Genomic DNA, 17607 nt, shown 5'->3' with positions numbered 1-17607 from the left:
AAATACCACATGATCTCAATGTGTTTAAAACACATGTGTGCTCACAGACAAATGTGTGAGCATGAAGGCACCAGAGCACACATATCCACATACAAAATTACATGCATGTTTGTAACTTGCCTCCTGAGTGTTTTGGAGTTTTACTTGTTTTTAAACTGAAGACACTTCCAATTATTTAAAATGTATTTTTATTTTCAAATCTGGGAGATGAGTTGGGAAAAACTGCTCAGTGTTGCATAAAATTAAGTTTTGCTCCAGTTTTAATGTTTCTAGATTTAATTTGTATCATGATAAAAGAGGGGGAAGAGGAGAGGAAGTAATTCCAAGTAAAACAGAAACAAGAAAAAGAGGTAGTAGAGAAGACAGAACAGCCAAGAGATACCTTCAGCTATTCCCAGACTTTCCAGGAACCCAAGGCCAGATCATCCCAAGAGTCTTGGAGAAATGAAGCTTATGATGGTAATTAATCAAAGATAAAGGCACATGTAGCTCATCAACATGACACTTCTAAAAGTATCACACTGAAGTGAAAAGGGCCAGATATAAACGACAACATACTATACAATCTCAGTTATGAAAACATAAGGCAAAATCAACTGTGATGGGAACTCAATAAGTTATTGGGATGGCAAGAGAAGGTCCAAACTGGCTGGAAATGTAAGAAAGGGCCTTCCTGCATCCCACAGGAGTTGGGTGACACCAGGATGCAATACACACCTGCAAAATTCAGTGAAAGTGTACATAATATCTGAACATTTCAAGACAGGTTTACAACAAATGAAAGCACTGTAAATACCCAGCTGTAGTTAGTAACTTGTGGATTCATGTATTTAGGAGTAGGATATATTGGTGTCTGCAGCTGCAAAGTGTGTCCAGAGAAAAATGCATTTCAGAATTAAATGGAAAGGATAGGTGGACAGACAAGCAGAAAAGAATTCAATCTAATATAAATGAATGACAGACTGATGGATATAGATATTTAGATTTCTTACAACCTTGTAATTTTGAACTATTTTGTAATAAAATGAAGGAAAATGCCCCCAGATACTGCCTCACACAGCAACCTGCTCCTTCCATCCTCACTCTTCATCTGCCCTCTGCCTTCCCCTAGTCTCAAAGTTGGAATAGTATTTCAACCATGGGCACCACAAGACTATAGTTGGCAGAGCAAGTAGCTTTGTTTAAAGTTAAGAAGGACTTGATTCCTGGCTGTAACAAAGGAGACCAGCACAATGGCAGTAGGAGAGAGCAGCAGCCTTAACTCCAAACATAGTAATAAAAGCAGAGAATTACAGACAAGGGGCTGAATAGGAGGGGTTAAGGGATGGAAAATTCAGAAAGTCGTTCATTAGTAAGGCTTTCCAACTAAAAGGACTAAGATTTTGAGTAAAAATAGTACAGGGACGTTGAGGGAGGATGAGAACAAACATACTAGTGATCAGATATGAAGACTGAAGTCTCTATGCACTCCAGGCCTTGTATGATCAAAACAGCAAGTCACCACCTGATAGAAAAGGGCATGGAAAAGGAGGGCCTTGGATGTAAGATTTAGCAATCTAGTTAAGGTAAGAAAGGAGGTAAGGGCATTAAAGAGAGGGCAGGGCTGCCCTGGTGACCAGCTTGGCAAACAACAGGTGCCCCAGGGCCTGAGCAAAGATTGAAAGAAAAAAGACACAGTTAGTTAAAGTTGCAACATGACTTCAGCCAGACTTGAGGCTGAAACCTCTAGGCGGAAGCAAAGCCTGGTTTATTCAGTCCTCTTTTTAAATTACTTTAATTAATTCCATATGAGGGTACATTTTCAGCATCAAGCCATGTATTTTGGCAGCCAGCAAGTTGATGTTGCTAAAGGCAAGCCTTATCACAACAGACAGGAATAAAAGTATTCCTAGGACGAGAAAGGCTAGAAATATAAAATTGTTGTCTCAGGCCACTACTATTTTGATGATAAAAAATGAGATTATGATTTGCCTGGTATACAAGTCTGCTGTGGCATTGCCTTTACTAACGGATTCAGGCAACCCAGTATTAAGTATGGAACAGTAAGTTTTCTTAAATTAAGTTGTATTTGTATAAACAACTGTAAAACTCAAGAATTAGCAGTATCAAAAAAGGGAACAATTTTAAGCAATCATAAACCATTAGCTAAATATTGGCTATCAGTAATAAATTTAAGGTTTAACTAATTTTTTAACATTTAAAAACAGTGGCTACAGCACGTAATCCAATAATCTCTGCTGCAGCAGGGGGAAATTCAAGAGAATGAACATGTGATCCAATTGTATATACTACTTTCTCATAGATGAACTATCTATAAATACATTACCTATGGGCTGCATGCATAAATTTACAGGAAATAAAAAAGCACGAATAGGGAAAAGAATTAACAACTCGTCTTTTGGATAATGATTATCAATTGTCAATTTTGCCTGAAAAGTTTGCACATACAATAAGCCAAACATCAGCACTTAGTAATAACCAATTTAATCACTGTTTGGAATAAGGAATAAATATCCTATCAGGCTAAGACATTCCTTTTTTAAAAAATTGCCTTCATAATTCTATCATACGATCCTGTTTTAACACAACAAAGGTTACATAATAGGATGCTAAACTTTACTTAGAGAATGATTCCTTTTGCCAAAAGGACTGTTGTGGGTGTGAGGCAAAAATACAGACAGCCAACAATTGATTATAATCTATGTAATATCTGCTGTTAACTCATTGCTTCCTCTATATTCTCTGCAATACTTTTCATCCCTCAGTTAACTGCAGAGGGAATAGAATTTACATCTCTGGAGAACAACAGAGGTTTAATATCTGTGGTGAGCTTAAGGAGAAGTTTTAGCCAGTTAGCATCTGACGACTTTTGAAAGTCATATTAAGTAAATTATTCTTATAAATTTTCTATGCCACAATCGACTAGGAAGATGATAACCCAGTTATTTGGATACTTTTCTGGAGCAACAACCACTCCCCAAAATTATAAAGCCCACTGTGAAAGCAAAAACTCCAGCTAACAAAGCATCCACAACAGTAAACATTGAGAAATTCCAAGTCCCAACTTCCTGCATTGAAGCAGTGGCAAATCTCTGACGAAATACAAGGCCATCAGCCATTCCCTGAGGTAAAGCTTTCTATGGACTTTCTAAAGGGCCTTTAAAACCACAAGCAGACTCACCAAAAGCAAACCCTTTACAATCATGAAGATGTAAAAGAATGTATGAAAACAATCTTTGAAAATCTATGATAATTTTTTGGAATGGCAGCTGAAGGGTAAACCAGGCTGTAATGTTCCTGTAAATTCCACAGCCTCAACCCTTCACAAAGCTGCAATTTTTACCTGTTTGATTTTTACTTAATTACAAATATAACAGAATTTAAGGGGGAAATAGAAGGCTTGCAATTGCTCCTGCACTAGCTATTGAGTGGCCAAAACTTTTTCTGAAGCAAGAGACCACTGATTAACCAATATAGGGTCATCACCTTTCTAAGTAATTTTATCTGCATGGTGTGCTGGCTTGTCAATGGTCTCAATTAAAGATGTCTTACATCTGTTTTTCTTTTTCTTAGGGTAACTGCAACAGGTGCTAATCTGCCCTGGTTTTGTTTTCCCAACACTTGGTTAGGCAAATAACCACAATCAAACATTTGCTGAGTAACCTTGTTACTGGGACTATATAGAAGGACTCCCATGTCCTTCATTATATCCCTCCACACAAATTAACAGGCAAATTAGAAACAATGTAAGGCTGAAAATATCCTTGGTGACCTTTCTCATCTTCCCAATGTAAGAGATCACTGCTTTGCTCAGGACTCTTGACTTTGTAACTGGGTAACAATAACCGTTTTAGGCCAAGATTTTCCATTTATTTTTAAGGCTAACTCAGGTCTTTTGGCTTTTATAACTTGCACCCAATAGGCATATGAAGAACCAAATCCTTTTGGTCCTAGAGCTCGGGTTTTAACCTGATTTTTCGTCATAACCAACGGCACAAGGATCACTTGGGCAATTTGCTGCCTGGGTTGGATGACCAAAATATAAGTAGGTGAAGAGGTCAAAATTTTAATTTTCCCAGTATAATCTGTATCTATAACTTCTGTGGCAATCTTTAATCCTGACATAGTGGCACTGCTTCTTCCTAGCAACAATCTTATAGTTCCTGACAACAACGAATCATATAATTCAGTAGGAAGAGCCTGCATCTTCATTTTGGGGGTTAATGCTATATATGCAGAGTCCGAGGTCCAATTCTGCACTGCCCGGGGTGGATCAGAAGGTCCTGAAAGGATTGTTTTGCTAGGAAATGAACTGCATTGCCCCATAATATTGTTTCAGGGCCTGAGGCTGGCCCCCTCTCCCATTTCCCTGGAGGAGAAGATTTCCTAAGCTCTCTTAGACCTGCATTTGCTAGCCCAATGCATCCCTCTCTGGCATCTAGGACAAAGTCCGGGTTTCTTATCATTACTATCTTCCTTAGTTCTATTAGGACAACTCCTTGCTTGATGCCCTATCTGTCTGCATCCAAATCCAGGAGATCCATTAACCCTCCTCATTTTTCCCCCAGTCTGCTGAGACAAACTTGTATAGTTTTTCCCAGCGGTGCGGTAGCCATGGCAAGACCCTGCACATAAGAAGGACCAATATCGAAATACAATCTAATATAGTCTACAATAGATCTAGTCTTTCTATAAGGTCTTATGGCAACCTGACAAGCCATGTTTGCATTCTCATAAGCCAATTGTTTCACCAAAAGCATTCCAACATTTGCAGCTCCGAATACTCTTTCAGACATTTTAATCAGCCCATCAACAAACTCTTGAAAAGGTTCAGAAAGCTTCAGCCTCCTCAGCAGCTGGGATTATAGGCCAGCCCCACCAGATCCAGGGATATTCACTTATTATTGTAGAGACTTTCCATCACCCCTTCATCTCCTCTTCAATTCATATCAAGAAATCAGCAGTCACACAAGCAGAGACCAGGCCTCCCTGAGTCTCCTCTATCAGAGGGAGTCATGTTTCTCTCCTGGACAGGTGGACTCCTTTATATTGCATGTAGCCCTGTGGCTTGGCTCTTGACTTTCTGTTTTTCTAAGGATGTCTGTAGCTTATGTTGAAGCTGCAGACCCCAGCACACAAACTGATCTTTCATGCTGAGCTGTATTGACTAAATCCTGTCACCTCTCCTCCACTTGGAGCCCAGCCTCTAAGTGAATTAGATGAAGAATAAGCTGACTTTTTCCCCGAGAGTTTGTCTCACCTTCTACCTCTTACTGCACCTGACTGGAGGCAGTCCTTACAGTTCCTGAAAGTATACGGCAGTAGTATCTGACCTTTGGGTGCCACTCACAGGTCACCTATTCTCCCAAATGAATCTGAACCAACTTATAGAGATATGACAGGCAGTATGGTCACAGATGTCAGCAGGGATACTACTGCTCTCCAGCATGCTCCCATCCACACTAGCCTACCCTGGACCTTCTTTCTAGTTATAAATGATGGAGTAAGGAGGGTTCCCCCTGTTTCAACTCACTCTACATAAAACAATGGTCTTGAGAGTGGAGCCCCAGAAAAATCTAATGTCTGCTCAGCATTATGCTCAGAGAGACCTGGCAAGATGCAGCCCTCTTTCCTGCCTTCCTGTCTGTCTCTCCTTTTTTATCTATCTAGGAATATATCACATTCAAGTGTTTGACGACTTCTGCTTTACAAATGACAATGGCCATTCTTGCCAAAGGTGTTTTACCTAATAGGGAATCTTGAACATTATTATTACTCTGGTACTCAGAGAGGGGTTAGGTTGTACCAATGCCTCAGGGTTCCATATTCTAACCCTGAACATAAATGTTCACTAGTAATATTGTTAGTGCCTGTTAGATTCCTGCTGATAGGGTCCAATCTAGAGCCCAGACCCAAAGTCAGAGCAGGGATGACACTAAGTTATCAGTACCTACCACCCCCAAAATAATCCTTCTTGGTATTCTTTGAGGGCCTGGGGCCTTCCAATGTTCCTCTCAAAACCAGATACTACACTACCAGCTCATTTGTCACAGGGTCATTTTCAAGTATAGAGACTTAGTGACATTGAAAAAAGAAAGTATGTCAGCTATCTGCATAGAACTCAACTCTACCCTGTCCACTCCTATGGTCCATAGTGACCATGGGTTTGCTTGATCCTGAGCTGGAGGGTGTGCTAGCCTACACAGTATCTGCCTGAGGAGAAAGAGAACTAAGAATCTGTTTCAGTAACCAGTGCAAAATAACCTCATGGTGCTACTGTCCCAAAGGACCAGACATGGCTCACACTGCATGTTTACAGGAAATCCAAGAATAGACAGAAGAATGAGTCTCCAGGGACAGATGGGCTGGCAAGGGGCCATTCAGTACTAACAGAGACCACAGAAGCACCAAGGAACTTTCTGAGGTCAGACACATATCCTAGATTTGTGTGTACTCATTGAAATTATCTTATACACATAAAAGAAGTCTTTTATCATACATTTAGAATACCTCACTGCTGGTTAAGTCAGTGAAAACTATGTAATCTGCCAGTCAGGGGGGAAAGTACCAGAGCCACAGTGGGACTCCCTTAGGGGAGCAGCCAGAACAGACCTTGTGCTTGGATGTTCATACTCAACAGCCTGCCCTCTCACTAGCTTGACCCATAGTTCCCCTCCATTTTACCCCCTAGCATCCACACAGCTGCCAGAGTGGGAGTCCTGGCACTACCCCTTCCCTGCTTATGTAAACTTACCCCTTCCCAGTGTTCCTTGTTTCTAAACAGAAAAGCCCTGTTGGACCTCATCACCTGAGCAGGGGTCATTCTCTCTGCCTGGTGCCGTTTTCCTGGTCTAGGTGGCACTCCATGTCTGTTTAAATCCCAAAGGGATCTCTCAACTAATGACTAGTAGCACCCATCTCTCCTTCCCCCTGTCTCACCTTCTACAGAGCATTATAATCATCTGATCTTAATTATTGATCACCTCCCATACTACCATCAGCATAAACCTTAGAGCTTAAACCTTAAACCTTATGCAGTGCTGAAGCTACCTACACAGGCAGTTAACAGCTGTGGGAAATGGGATCAGACCAAGTGAACACTGGTATTAAATGTTACAAATACACACAGATTCTAAAGAATTATGATACACATTAAGAAATATAAGCTATTTCCTTGAGAGTTAGTATTATATGTTAAAATTACATTTGATAGGTTAAATAAAACTTATTAAAGTATTCAATATTTGGGTTTTGTAGTCACTGGTTGGTTGGTTGGTTGGTTTGTTTGTTTGTTAACAACTGGGCTTCACTTGTGTAGCCCTGGCTTTTTTTTTTTTTTCTTCAAGATTTCACTGTGTAGCTGGCCTAGAACTAGAGATGTAGACCAAGATGGTCTTCAATTAATTCAGATCTACCTGCTTCTGCCTTCCATGTGCTAGTATTGAAAACATGAGCCATCACACCCAGCCTCATACTGTAGTTTTTAACCTGTCTAGTAGAAAGCATAAAAGACATGTGGGTTCATCTTATATACTGGGCAGCCTGTTGCAATGTCCATTCAAGGATAGGCCACCTGTGGTGTCTCCAGTCCCTAGAGTGGCATGGTCCAGGAAGAAGCCAAAGGATAATGAGTAGTTACACAGAATGCCACTCCCCCAAGATCAATCCATTTGCCTTTAACAAGTGTCTTAGGACAGGACCTGCAGGAAACTGAAATAACAGCCCTGCTCAGAGCATTCCCAGGTAGTAACCCTGCTTTCTATCAAGTGATCAGGGCTGAACTCTGAAGATCCGGGAAATTAAAGACTGGTTGCCCTTTTGCTTTCTGGAGAAACAGGGTTCAGAAGTCACCAGCATTTTAGGGTCCAGAAACAATGACTTCTCTGTTGAAACCAGACTGCAAGAAACAGGGAACTTAAGAGTGAAAGAGGAAGCTGTAGAAGAGGGCCCTGGAAAAGAGGAACTGGGAAGAACAGGAAGCTCAGGGTGAATAAGGAAGGGAGAGAAAGGAAAGGGGAGGGAAGCTCAGCGGGGGACTGGCGAGGAAATGGAAAAGGAAGTTGGCCTGCTCTTGAAGAGGTATCTGACCTACAGAATAGAAGCTGACTTAAGAGGGTAGGCGGGGACTTTCGGAGGAGGAGGCAGGGCCGGGGGAAGGGCGAGGGAGCTGACGGAAAAGGGAGGGTGGCCGCCGGAAAAGGAGGGGCCAGGACAGGAGGGCGGGTCTCTAACTCTCACAATTGGGTTAAAGTCGCACTGAGTGAGCGGCCTCTGTTCTGTACCAATTCCAAGTTCTGTTGGAGCTTCTTCCCTTTGTCCTAGCCAACCATGGCCAGCCCGCTGCGCTCCTTGCTGCTCCTGCTGGTCGTCCTGGCCTTGGCCTGGGCCGCGACCCCCAAGCCACGCCCGCGATTGCTGGGAGCCCCGCAGGAGGCAGATGCCAGCGAAGAAGGAGTACAGCGAGCTTTGGACTTCGCTGTGAGCGAGTACAACAAGGGCGTCAACGATGCGTATCTTAGCCGCGCCATAGAGGTGTTGAGAGCTCGTAAGCAGGTAAGTGTCTCCGCTGTCCCCTGCTCTCCGGATGTCTTCATGCCGCTTCCACCCAGGTGTCTCTGGATTGGGCGCAGTTTGCTTCTGCCGGGACTTAGTCGCCTGTACTTCTCCTGGGAGCGCGGCCCTCCTCCTTCCCTTCTCAGCCCTCCTCAATGTGTTAATAGGGTCATTCCTCTTTGGTTTATTCTGGAACCCAGAAGAGCACAGCGTATGGGTACCTGCCCTCCTAACTCTATTTCCAAAAGACCAACAAGCAGAGGTACTAAAGATGTAGGTCAGAGGTTCCGTGTGTTGAGCTCACCGCCATCAGCCGCCTGGGGTCAATGTCAACTGCTAATAATCCTAGGAGAAGGATAAATAGGCTTTACAGCTGCCCTCAGTGAATAAGCACCCTAATTGAAACTTACTCTGACATCCCATCCTACCAGTAAACACTTGGCCATGTTGGTTCCAACCTCTTTGCTCTACTCAGGAGCACATGTACCTGGGTGCGTGTTTATTGTCACCTATTTTTGTGAATACTTTCAGAGTAAACACTTTCTGAAAACAAGGGCATTCTCTACATACCCAAGATTACATCAGGAAGATTGGGAATTCACAGATACTCAGTTCCTTCACTCAAAGCCTCACTTAGTTTGCTGGTCTCCATTATGGACTCTCCTAGCAAGGGCTATTTTTTCTATGCAGTCTGGCAGCCTGTTTTTTGTTTTTGTTTTTTGTTTGTTTGTTTGTTTGTTTGTTTTGGGTTTTTTGTTTGTTTTGTTTTGTTTTTTTCATTCTGAGCAAGGCCTGTGCTGCCTTGTTGTTATTAGCAATATGGAATGGTCCAGACAGCTGTAGTAATCAGTCCTGTGCCACATGATGAGGTTCCCTTCAATCATGACTCAGTTTGTGATGGGGTGGCCCTCAAAGGTAAATGACCCTGGGATGCTGCAGCCATATTAACTTTTGCATGTCCTTTTTGATTCTCCACAGTGTCCCAGGGCACATTTCTCAGAAGGGGCCCCTATCCTTAAGGGACACATGACTCTGTAGACTGATGCTGAGTCTCTTGACCTGTAATGTTGGTGGTGCAGGTCACCAGGCAGGTGCCTTCTTGGGTCTTCTCAGAAGGTGCTATCTAGCTGTTCTTGGAAGCCTTGCTTCCCTCTACTGGTGGTCCTGGAATTTCCTTGGGAACAGCCTCCATGGTTTTGCTAATTGCCCCCAAGATAGCACAAATCACCCTCCACCCACTGAGTAGTTTCAGACTACCTTAGACTTAGACTCTGACAGAGGAGGTAGCAGTAAGAGCTACTGGGCCCCAAAGGAGGGCCAGATTTTAGAGAACAAGGATTGTACACCAATGTATAGAGCTCATTTCTACCCTGTCTTCAAAATACAAATTAAATCCTGCTCCATTTCTCCTGATGACGTGATCAGCCTTCAGAAAAGTCATCCACTTTCCAGCTGCCTTGGACCTTGATGGCCAGTGCGCCTCTTAACTGTGGCAACAGATGGAGCAAAGTATAGGGAGTTATAGGTTATTTGGTCTGTGAGTCTCCTTTAACTGGTAGGAAAATCAGGATATCCCCCAAATCAAGAGTCCCACAGGCCAATACACTGAGCCTTCCCCCCCATACACCCCAAGTCCCTCAGTTTGTCCTTTACATTTCTGACAAGTTGGTGACGCACCCCATTATGGGGAGAGGGATAAGTGCTATTCTTAAATTGCAATTGGAAGACCTACAGGTGAATGACATGCTTGAGGAAAATCAGGGGAATCTCACTGAAGGAGAAGACATTTAAGGGTTGTCTTTCCTCTGACTTGAAACATCCCTGTGTGTGAAGCATCCCATGTCCTCTTGTTTCTGGAAGGAGGGAATCTTGGGTAAATAAATATGTTCTCTCTAGGTTGCATTCTGGGGATGGGGAAGGTCTGGCTCTCCTTGAGTGGTACAGTGTCTGAGCCTGAGGAGCCACAATCAGCAGGATTGAGTTAATCCCACATTGAGGCCAGAGCCTTTGCTTACACTCAGAACAATCCTAGGCTCCTAGAACACCCTGGCTGTCTCTCCCCAGACCTAATGCTTTCCTTCCTGACTCTGAAAGGTTTGTCAGTCCTAGCTATTGCCTTTTGTGCTCTACTTCTCCTCTTACTCAGCTACATATGACACCTTGTCAGAATAAAAGAATTACCAACAGAGCCTGAGGCTACTTGGTCTGGAAGATTTAGCTTGTTTTCTCTACGGGTGAGATTTCTGGCTGCTTATGAAACCAGGCGTAAATCCTAGGTAAACACTTCAGGTCTGTGTTGGAAGGCAGCTGTGTGTAAGTGACTTGACTGGACTGTTGAATCTTGCTCTTTTCACTGTAGATTGTGGCTGGAATAAACTATTATTTGGATGTGGAGATGGGCCGAACTACATGTACCAAGTCCCAGCCAAACTTGACTAACTGTCCTTTCCATGACCAACCCCATCTGATGAGGGTATGTACTTGATATGGGACTGAGGGCAATCATCTAGGCAAAGGTGTTGATGAGTATTACACTGTGTGGGAAAGTGCATGAGTAGGCAGTGGTTCATGAATGGATACAGGTGGATGTTGGATACATGTACGTCATGCCAATGTAATTGTGTGCCCATGTAGAAGAGAGGTTTATGTGCACATGATTAACTTGATTGCTGAATGAATTTATCCAGGGAATTGGGGTATTGGTGTACAATCATCATGATACTGAACTAGAGGCAACTGCACGTATTCTTGCTGGGGAGACAGGCTTCGTTTAATCCCAACTGGAGCCACCTGCCAAGACTACATGAAAGAGAACAGAAGCTGTTTAATGGTTGAAATCTTTCATGCCTCTTCTGCCATGACTGCAGGCTTTCTGTTGTGTAATTGGTTCAGTGACACCATGGTTGTGGTGATAGCTACATTTCCCTTAGCACCCTTCCTGATGCCTTGCCACTTTTAGAGGTGTGCCCTATGCCTGCCTGTGCTTCTTTCCTGGTGCCCCTCTTAGTACGTAGGTAGATCATGGCCCCAGCACATTTTCCACTGCCTTGACCTCTAGGACTCCCACACCTTACAGGGGCTACTCCTCAAGCTGTGTGCTGGGACTGAAGAATATGGTCTTGTGGATCCAGGAAAGGGGACACATACCATCCAATAAGACAGATTAACAGACCCTGCTAAGTGTCCTGGGACTCAGAAGGGAGAAGTGTTTCACTTCCATCACTGCATACACCTGTTCCATTATCTTGGTGTGGGTACTTGTCTTAGCTATAGATTCATGCTGATTGTTCCTCTTTGTTCCCTTTCGCAGAAGGCACTCTGCTCCTTCCAGATCTACAGCGTGCCCTGGAAAGGCACACACTCCCTGACAAAATTCAGCTGTAAAAATGCCTAAGGGCTGAGTCCTGAAGGATCGTGCCAACTGTTCCTTTCTTATACTCCTTCCCTATAGTGTTTCATCCCTCTGAAGGGTGCTCTAGCTCTGGAGCGCATCTCCAGGACGACATCTTCACACCAGGAGACAGTAAAGAAGCTGCTGCAGGCAGGTTCTGCACATCTAAACAACTGTCCCTTGGTTCCACCCTTCTCCTTGCAGTACCTGTTATGCCTTGCACAATTAAAAAAAAACCCTTTGGCTCTGTCTGAGTTGTTTTTGTCTCAGGATATGCAGCAAAGAAAACCAGAAAACAGGAAGTGTGTGTCTTTGTGCGTGTGCTTGCACGAGTGTAGGAAAACAGTGAGTATCCCAGGCAGAGAAATAACTGGAGCCCAGACAGCACCAGTCCTATACTACTGGACCACTGGTACCTTTGGGGTGACAGGGATAATCCCAGCCCATCTATGCCCTGACATAACACAAGTCTTTTCATGCAGCTTCAGGGGAGATTTTAACACAAATAGAACTGACATAAGATCAATTCCAACTTCCAAGGAGGGAGTTTTAGTTACCATCACCTTAGTGTCATGGTTGCATAAGATCAGGGGAGACTACAGTATTGTATAAAATACAAATTCTCACAACCTATTGCTCAATGTCCATCCACATATCGTCTAATGCAAATGGGAATAGCCAAGCTACTGGGGCCTGCATTCAAATCACAAAAGTGATCAGAGCTGCGTTGGGAAGCTTTCTTCAGACCACTGGTCTGACCACTAAAGAATGGAGGTCCTTCAGTGAAAGCCAAAGTGGAACCTGAAGGGAAGGTAGTGCCTCTCTTCCATGGTGACCTATTTTCTCCTGCCTTGTAGGCAGGGCCTTCTTCCTCTGATACTGATAAAGTCCTTGAGGTAAGAGAAGGGAAGGCTCAGCTAGAGGATCCTGAGTTCAAGACCTGAGGCTAAACAGGGTTGGAGAGTTAGTGTCCTTATTGTCCAAGGCCTTCAGCAGAGTGGTTGGCACAGTATTAAGGGTCTTGGATAACCCCGGCCACACAAAAGTGTGTACATGTTTTGTCTATGTTACTATATATTGTAATTTTTTTACTACGTGGTCCTGAAGTTCACTGGTGGTCTGTGTCTCTGCTTCATGATCCTGAAAGTTGTGTGACTCTCAGCTCATGGAGAAAGTGAGATAATGATCTTCATGGCAAAACCAAGAAAGGTGCAAAGCTCCTACTGAGCTTTCCTGGTCCCAACCCAGGGGAAGCAAAGCTCCTCTGAAGGTAAGCCCATCTTTCCCAAAGCCACATGGTGACACCTGCAGGCATTATCTAGGTGGGCCTTTCTGATACCTTGGTCCACAACACAAAAAGCAGGTTAGAATATTATCTGTGAGTATGAAGGGAAGACATTACACAGCAATTTTACCTAGGGTTTCTCTCTCTGTCTCTCTCTGTCTATGTCTCTCTTTCATATGTGTGTTTCTGTCAACTAAAAGATAAAGAGCTCAGCACATCTGCAAGCTGCCTACCTGGACATTAGTGTCTCAGCTCTGTGACCTGAGTCACCTCCTATACTCACCTCATTCTGTAAAGTAGGAACTGTAATAGTTCCTCTTGGAATTTATGAGAATTAATTACTATTATCTAGACTTTTTATAGTATGGTGCAGTGCAATTTATGAGCTTTATTATATAAATACATATTATTCTAGCCAAAATGTTCATAGAATTTGCTTCAATGACCTTTCAAAATATTTTTATTTTTGTTTTTTTTCAATCTTTTTATACCATATATTTTGCTCATATTCTTTTTTTCCCTCTCCTCCTCTGATATCTCTCCCAGGCCCTACAAACATCTCCAATTTCAGTCTTTCCCTCTTTAAAAGAAAAAGGGAGAAAAAAAATTAAAAAAAAAAAAACCCAGTGTACTAGCTAGTTTTGTGTCAACTTGATACAAGCTGGAGTTATCACAGAGAAAGGAGCCTCAGTTGAGGAAATGCCTCCATGAGTTCCAGCTGTAATATTTTTTTTCTCAACTAGTGATCAAGGGGGGAGGCCCAGCCCATTGTGGTTGGTGCCATTCCTGGGCTGGTAGTCCTGGGTTCTGTAAGAAAGCAAGTTGAGCAAGCCAGTAAGTGACATCCCTCCATGGCCTCTGCATCAGCTCCTGCTTCCTGACCTGCTTGAGTTCCAGTCCTGACTTCCTTTGGTAATGAACAGCAATGTGGAAGTGTAAGCTGAATAAACCCTTTCCTCCCGAACTTGCTTCTTGGTCATGATGTTTTGTGCAGGAATAGAAACCCTAACTAAGACACCCAAACATAAAGAAAAAAAATTAAAAATCCCAAAACATACACACACACACAGTACACTCACACACACACACAACACACTTTCTTTCAAATGCCACTGAGTTCACATCTAAAGATTATTGCCATGTTACTCTAGCCTACCATGATTTTTACCTTATTTTCCCACTGATTTCACTTTCCCTCGATACAGTCTGTTTCTCCACTGCCTTCTTTTCTCTACCCCCTTCCTTTAACAAGTTCACGGGTTCCTCAGTATAGTCGAAGATTCAGTGTATTCCAGATTTTTCCATTCCTAGCTACACACTCAGATCACAGAGCTTCCTAGAACATCTGTCTTTTTAAGAGTCCTTTGATCCTGAACAGTAGCATTTGTTTATCTTTGGCTGAAATCCAGGCCACTAAGAGAACTTGCCACACTTCCTGGATTGACAGGCAGAAAATGATGCTGATGAGTGTGTTCCCATGGCCCTGAGCTTCTGGGACTATCACACTTGTTGGGAGCCATAACCTAACAAGCTATTAACTAGCAGGAGATTATCCTGAGATGGCCAGCCTCAGATTATTATATAGTCTGTGACTGGTTCTCCCTTATTAAACAAGGCTGTAAGGGATTCATTTTAGGAAAGATCCCTGCTATTAACATGCTTTTCCCGTTATTATTAAACACATATAACAATCATTAAGTTATAGCACAACCCTTTAGAGCAGATCTATGAAGGTATACTGTCTTGTAGTGATGCTATACAGACATATAAATAACTTGTCTTAAGGATGACCCTAAAAGAATTCGTAAACTTATAACTAATTATTAAGCTCTTTTATAGTGGGACTGCCATTAGGTCAATTCTGATAGAGAAAACTGCAGTGAGAACTCTGCCAGTCTCCCAAGTGACACCAGTTAATTACTCATAGATAGTAACCAGACTTTCTCCTACTCAGAGCACATTCAAGAGGTTGTAAAACAATTAACTAAAGGTCATAAAAAGAAAACCAATGATTTATTATAAGTACTAGGACAGAGAATAAAATATTGACTGGGTTTATCTATACAAAACTTCACTCATAACTTAGTTATGGTTTTAAACCTTTAGATTAAACCTGTGGAGCTAAGACAGGTGATAGATGTTTAGCCAAATAATTACTCCTAATGGATATGCATGTAAATATTTTCTGTTGTAAACCTCTGTTTCAATTTATGATTCAACTTTTGGTGTGAACATGGGATGAACTTTGTAACGTGATCATGTATTCTGAAAGATGTATAAGTACTGAGGACAAAGAGAGAAGTTATCTATCTATCCTCTCTCTCTCTCTCTCTCTCTCTCTCTCTCTCTCTCTCTCTCTCTCTCTCTCTCTCTCTCTTTCTCTGCTTTAGATAGCTTTCATAGGACACTTTTACTACTTAGTAATAAACATTATAATCATTTTTCTAAGTGTCTCCTTTTCTTCCTGTGACTTCCTACTAGCAGACTAAAAGTTAGAGCCCAGCAGTTTCAGCTGAGATAGTAAAAAGTCTATTTATTTAATCCCTTGCAGTTTTAGGAAGAGGTGCTTAGTGCCAGAGATTGCAGTCTCTGGCCTCAAAAGATCACAGAAGGCAGGTCAGCTATAGTAGCATAGTAACTTAGACTTAGATAGTAAACTTTTATTATACAGCAACAATAAATATCTCATAAGACTTGGTCTTACCCCTGAATCTCATAAGACCAAGTCTTACCCTCCGCAGATGCTCTTTCTCCTCTGCTGGCTCAAGAAGAAAGAAAAACCCCAACACCACTGGGGCTGACTCCTGGCACACACTAATCAAGTCAATTGGCACTAACACCTCTAAAATGGCTGTCTTACTAAGGCCCCGCCTTATACTGACATTCTGTCCTGAGCAGATCCACACTCCATGCGGTTTTTAACACAATTGCTTTGTAATATAGTTTGATGTCAGGGATGGTGATGCCCACCGAAAATTTCTTGTTCTTGAGAATAGATTTCACTATTCTAGGACTTGTGTTATTCCAGATGAATCTGCAAATTGCTGTTTCCAACACTATGAAGATATGAGTAGGAATTTTGATGGGGATTGCATTGAATCTGTAGATTGGTAAAATGGCCATTTTTACAATGTTGATCCTTCCACTCCATGTGCATGGGAGATCTTTCCATCTTCTGAGATCTTCTTAAATTTCCTTCTTCAGAGAGTTGAAGTTCTTGACATACAGGTCCTTCACTTGCTTACTTGGGGTCACACAAAAATATTTCATGTTGTTTGTGACTATTTGAGGGGTATCTTTTCCCCAATTTATTTCTCATCCTGTTTGTGCTTTGAGTAGAGAAAGGCTACTGATTTGTTTGAGTTAATTTTATATCCAGCCACTTTGCTGAACTTGTTTATCAGCTGTAAAAGTTCTCTGGTGGAATTTTTGGGGTCACTTAAGTATACTATCATGTCATCTGCAAATAGTGATATTTTTACTTCTTCCTTTCTGATTTGTATCCCTTTGATTTCCTTTTGCTGTCTAATTGCTCTGGCCAGAACTTCCAGTACTATGTTGAATAGGTAGGGGGAGAGTGGGCAGCCTTGTCTAGTTCCTGAGTTTAGTGGGATTGCTTCAAGTTTCTCACTGTTTAGTTTGATGTTGGCTATTGGTTTGCTGTATATTGCTTTTATTATATTTAGGTATGGGCCTTGGATTCCCACTCTTTCCAAGACTTTTAACATGAAGGGGTGTTGAATTTTGTCAAATGCTTTCTCAGCATCTAGTGAGATGATCATTTTTTTTTCTTTGAGTTTGTTTATATGGTGGATTATGTTGATGCATTTCTGCATATTAAACCATCCCTGCATCCCAGGGATGAAGCGTACTTGATCATGGTGAATGATCATTTTGATATGCTCTTGGATTCGGTTTGCAAAAATTTTATTGAGTATTTTTGCATCAATGTTCATAAGGGAGATTGGTCTGAGGTTCTCTTTCCTTGTAAGGTCTTTGTGTAGTTTAGGAATGAGAGTTATTGTGGCTTAGAAAAATGAGTCGGATAGTGTTCCATCTGACTCTATTTTGTGGAATAGTTTATAGAGTATTGGTATTAGGTAGTCAATAAATGTCTGATAGAATTCTGCACTGAATTCATCTGGTCCTGAGCTTTTTTTGTTTGGGAGGCTTTTGATGACTGCTTCTATTTCTTTAGGTGTTATGGGATTGTTTGGATGGTTTATCTGGTCCTGATTTAACTTTGGTATCTGGTATCTGTCTCAAAATTTATTCATTTTCTCCAGATTTTCCAGTTTTGTTGAGTATAGGCTTTTGTAGTAAGATCTGATGATTTCTTCAATTTCCTCAGTTTGTATTGTTATCTCTCCCCTTTCAT

General features: G+C 42.1%; 1 protein-coding gene across 1 annotated transcript; it reads left to right on the top strand.

Annotated features, from left to right (window-relative positions):
- The first annotated feature begins 8211 nt into the window (after positions 1–8211).
- On the top strand, positions 8212–12191 carry LOC308431376 (cystatin-C). The gene is made up of 3 exons (XM_080930825.1): positions 8212–8553; positions 10913–11026; positions 11864–12191. Exons 1-3 carry the CDS (start codon positions 8329–8331, stop codon positions 11945–11947), a joined length of 423 nt encoding a protein of 140 aa, XP_080786951.1. The 5' UTR covers positions 8212–8328; the 3' UTR covers positions 11948–12191.
- Positions 12192–17607: the final 5416 nt, after the last annotated feature.

Source organism: Micromys minutus (genome assembly GCF_963924665.1).
Source record: "Micromys minutus genome assembly, chromosome: 17".
NCBI classification, from domain to species: Eukaryota; Metazoa; Chordata; class Mammalia; order Rodentia; family Muridae; genus Micromys; species Micromys minutus.
This window is presented reverse-complemented; position numbering and strand designations above follow the sequence as displayed.

What these genes read in the sequence shown, in the direction of transcription:
- LOC308431376 (XM_080930825.1), top strand. Translation starts at nt 8,329, where the DNA reads ATGGCCAGCCCGCTGCGCTCCTTGCTGCTCCTGCTGGTCGTCCTGGCC. An exon ending in TGTTGAGAGCTCGTAAGCAG is followed by an intron (nt 8,554 to 10,912) that starts GTAAGTGTCTCC and finishes TTTTCACTGTAG; the next exon opens with ATTGTGGCTGGAATAAACTA. An exon ending in ACCAACCCCATCTGATGAGG is followed by an intron (nt 11,027 to 11,863) that starts GTATGTACTTGA and finishes TCCCTTTCGCAG; the next exon opens with AAGGCACTCTGCTCCTTCCA.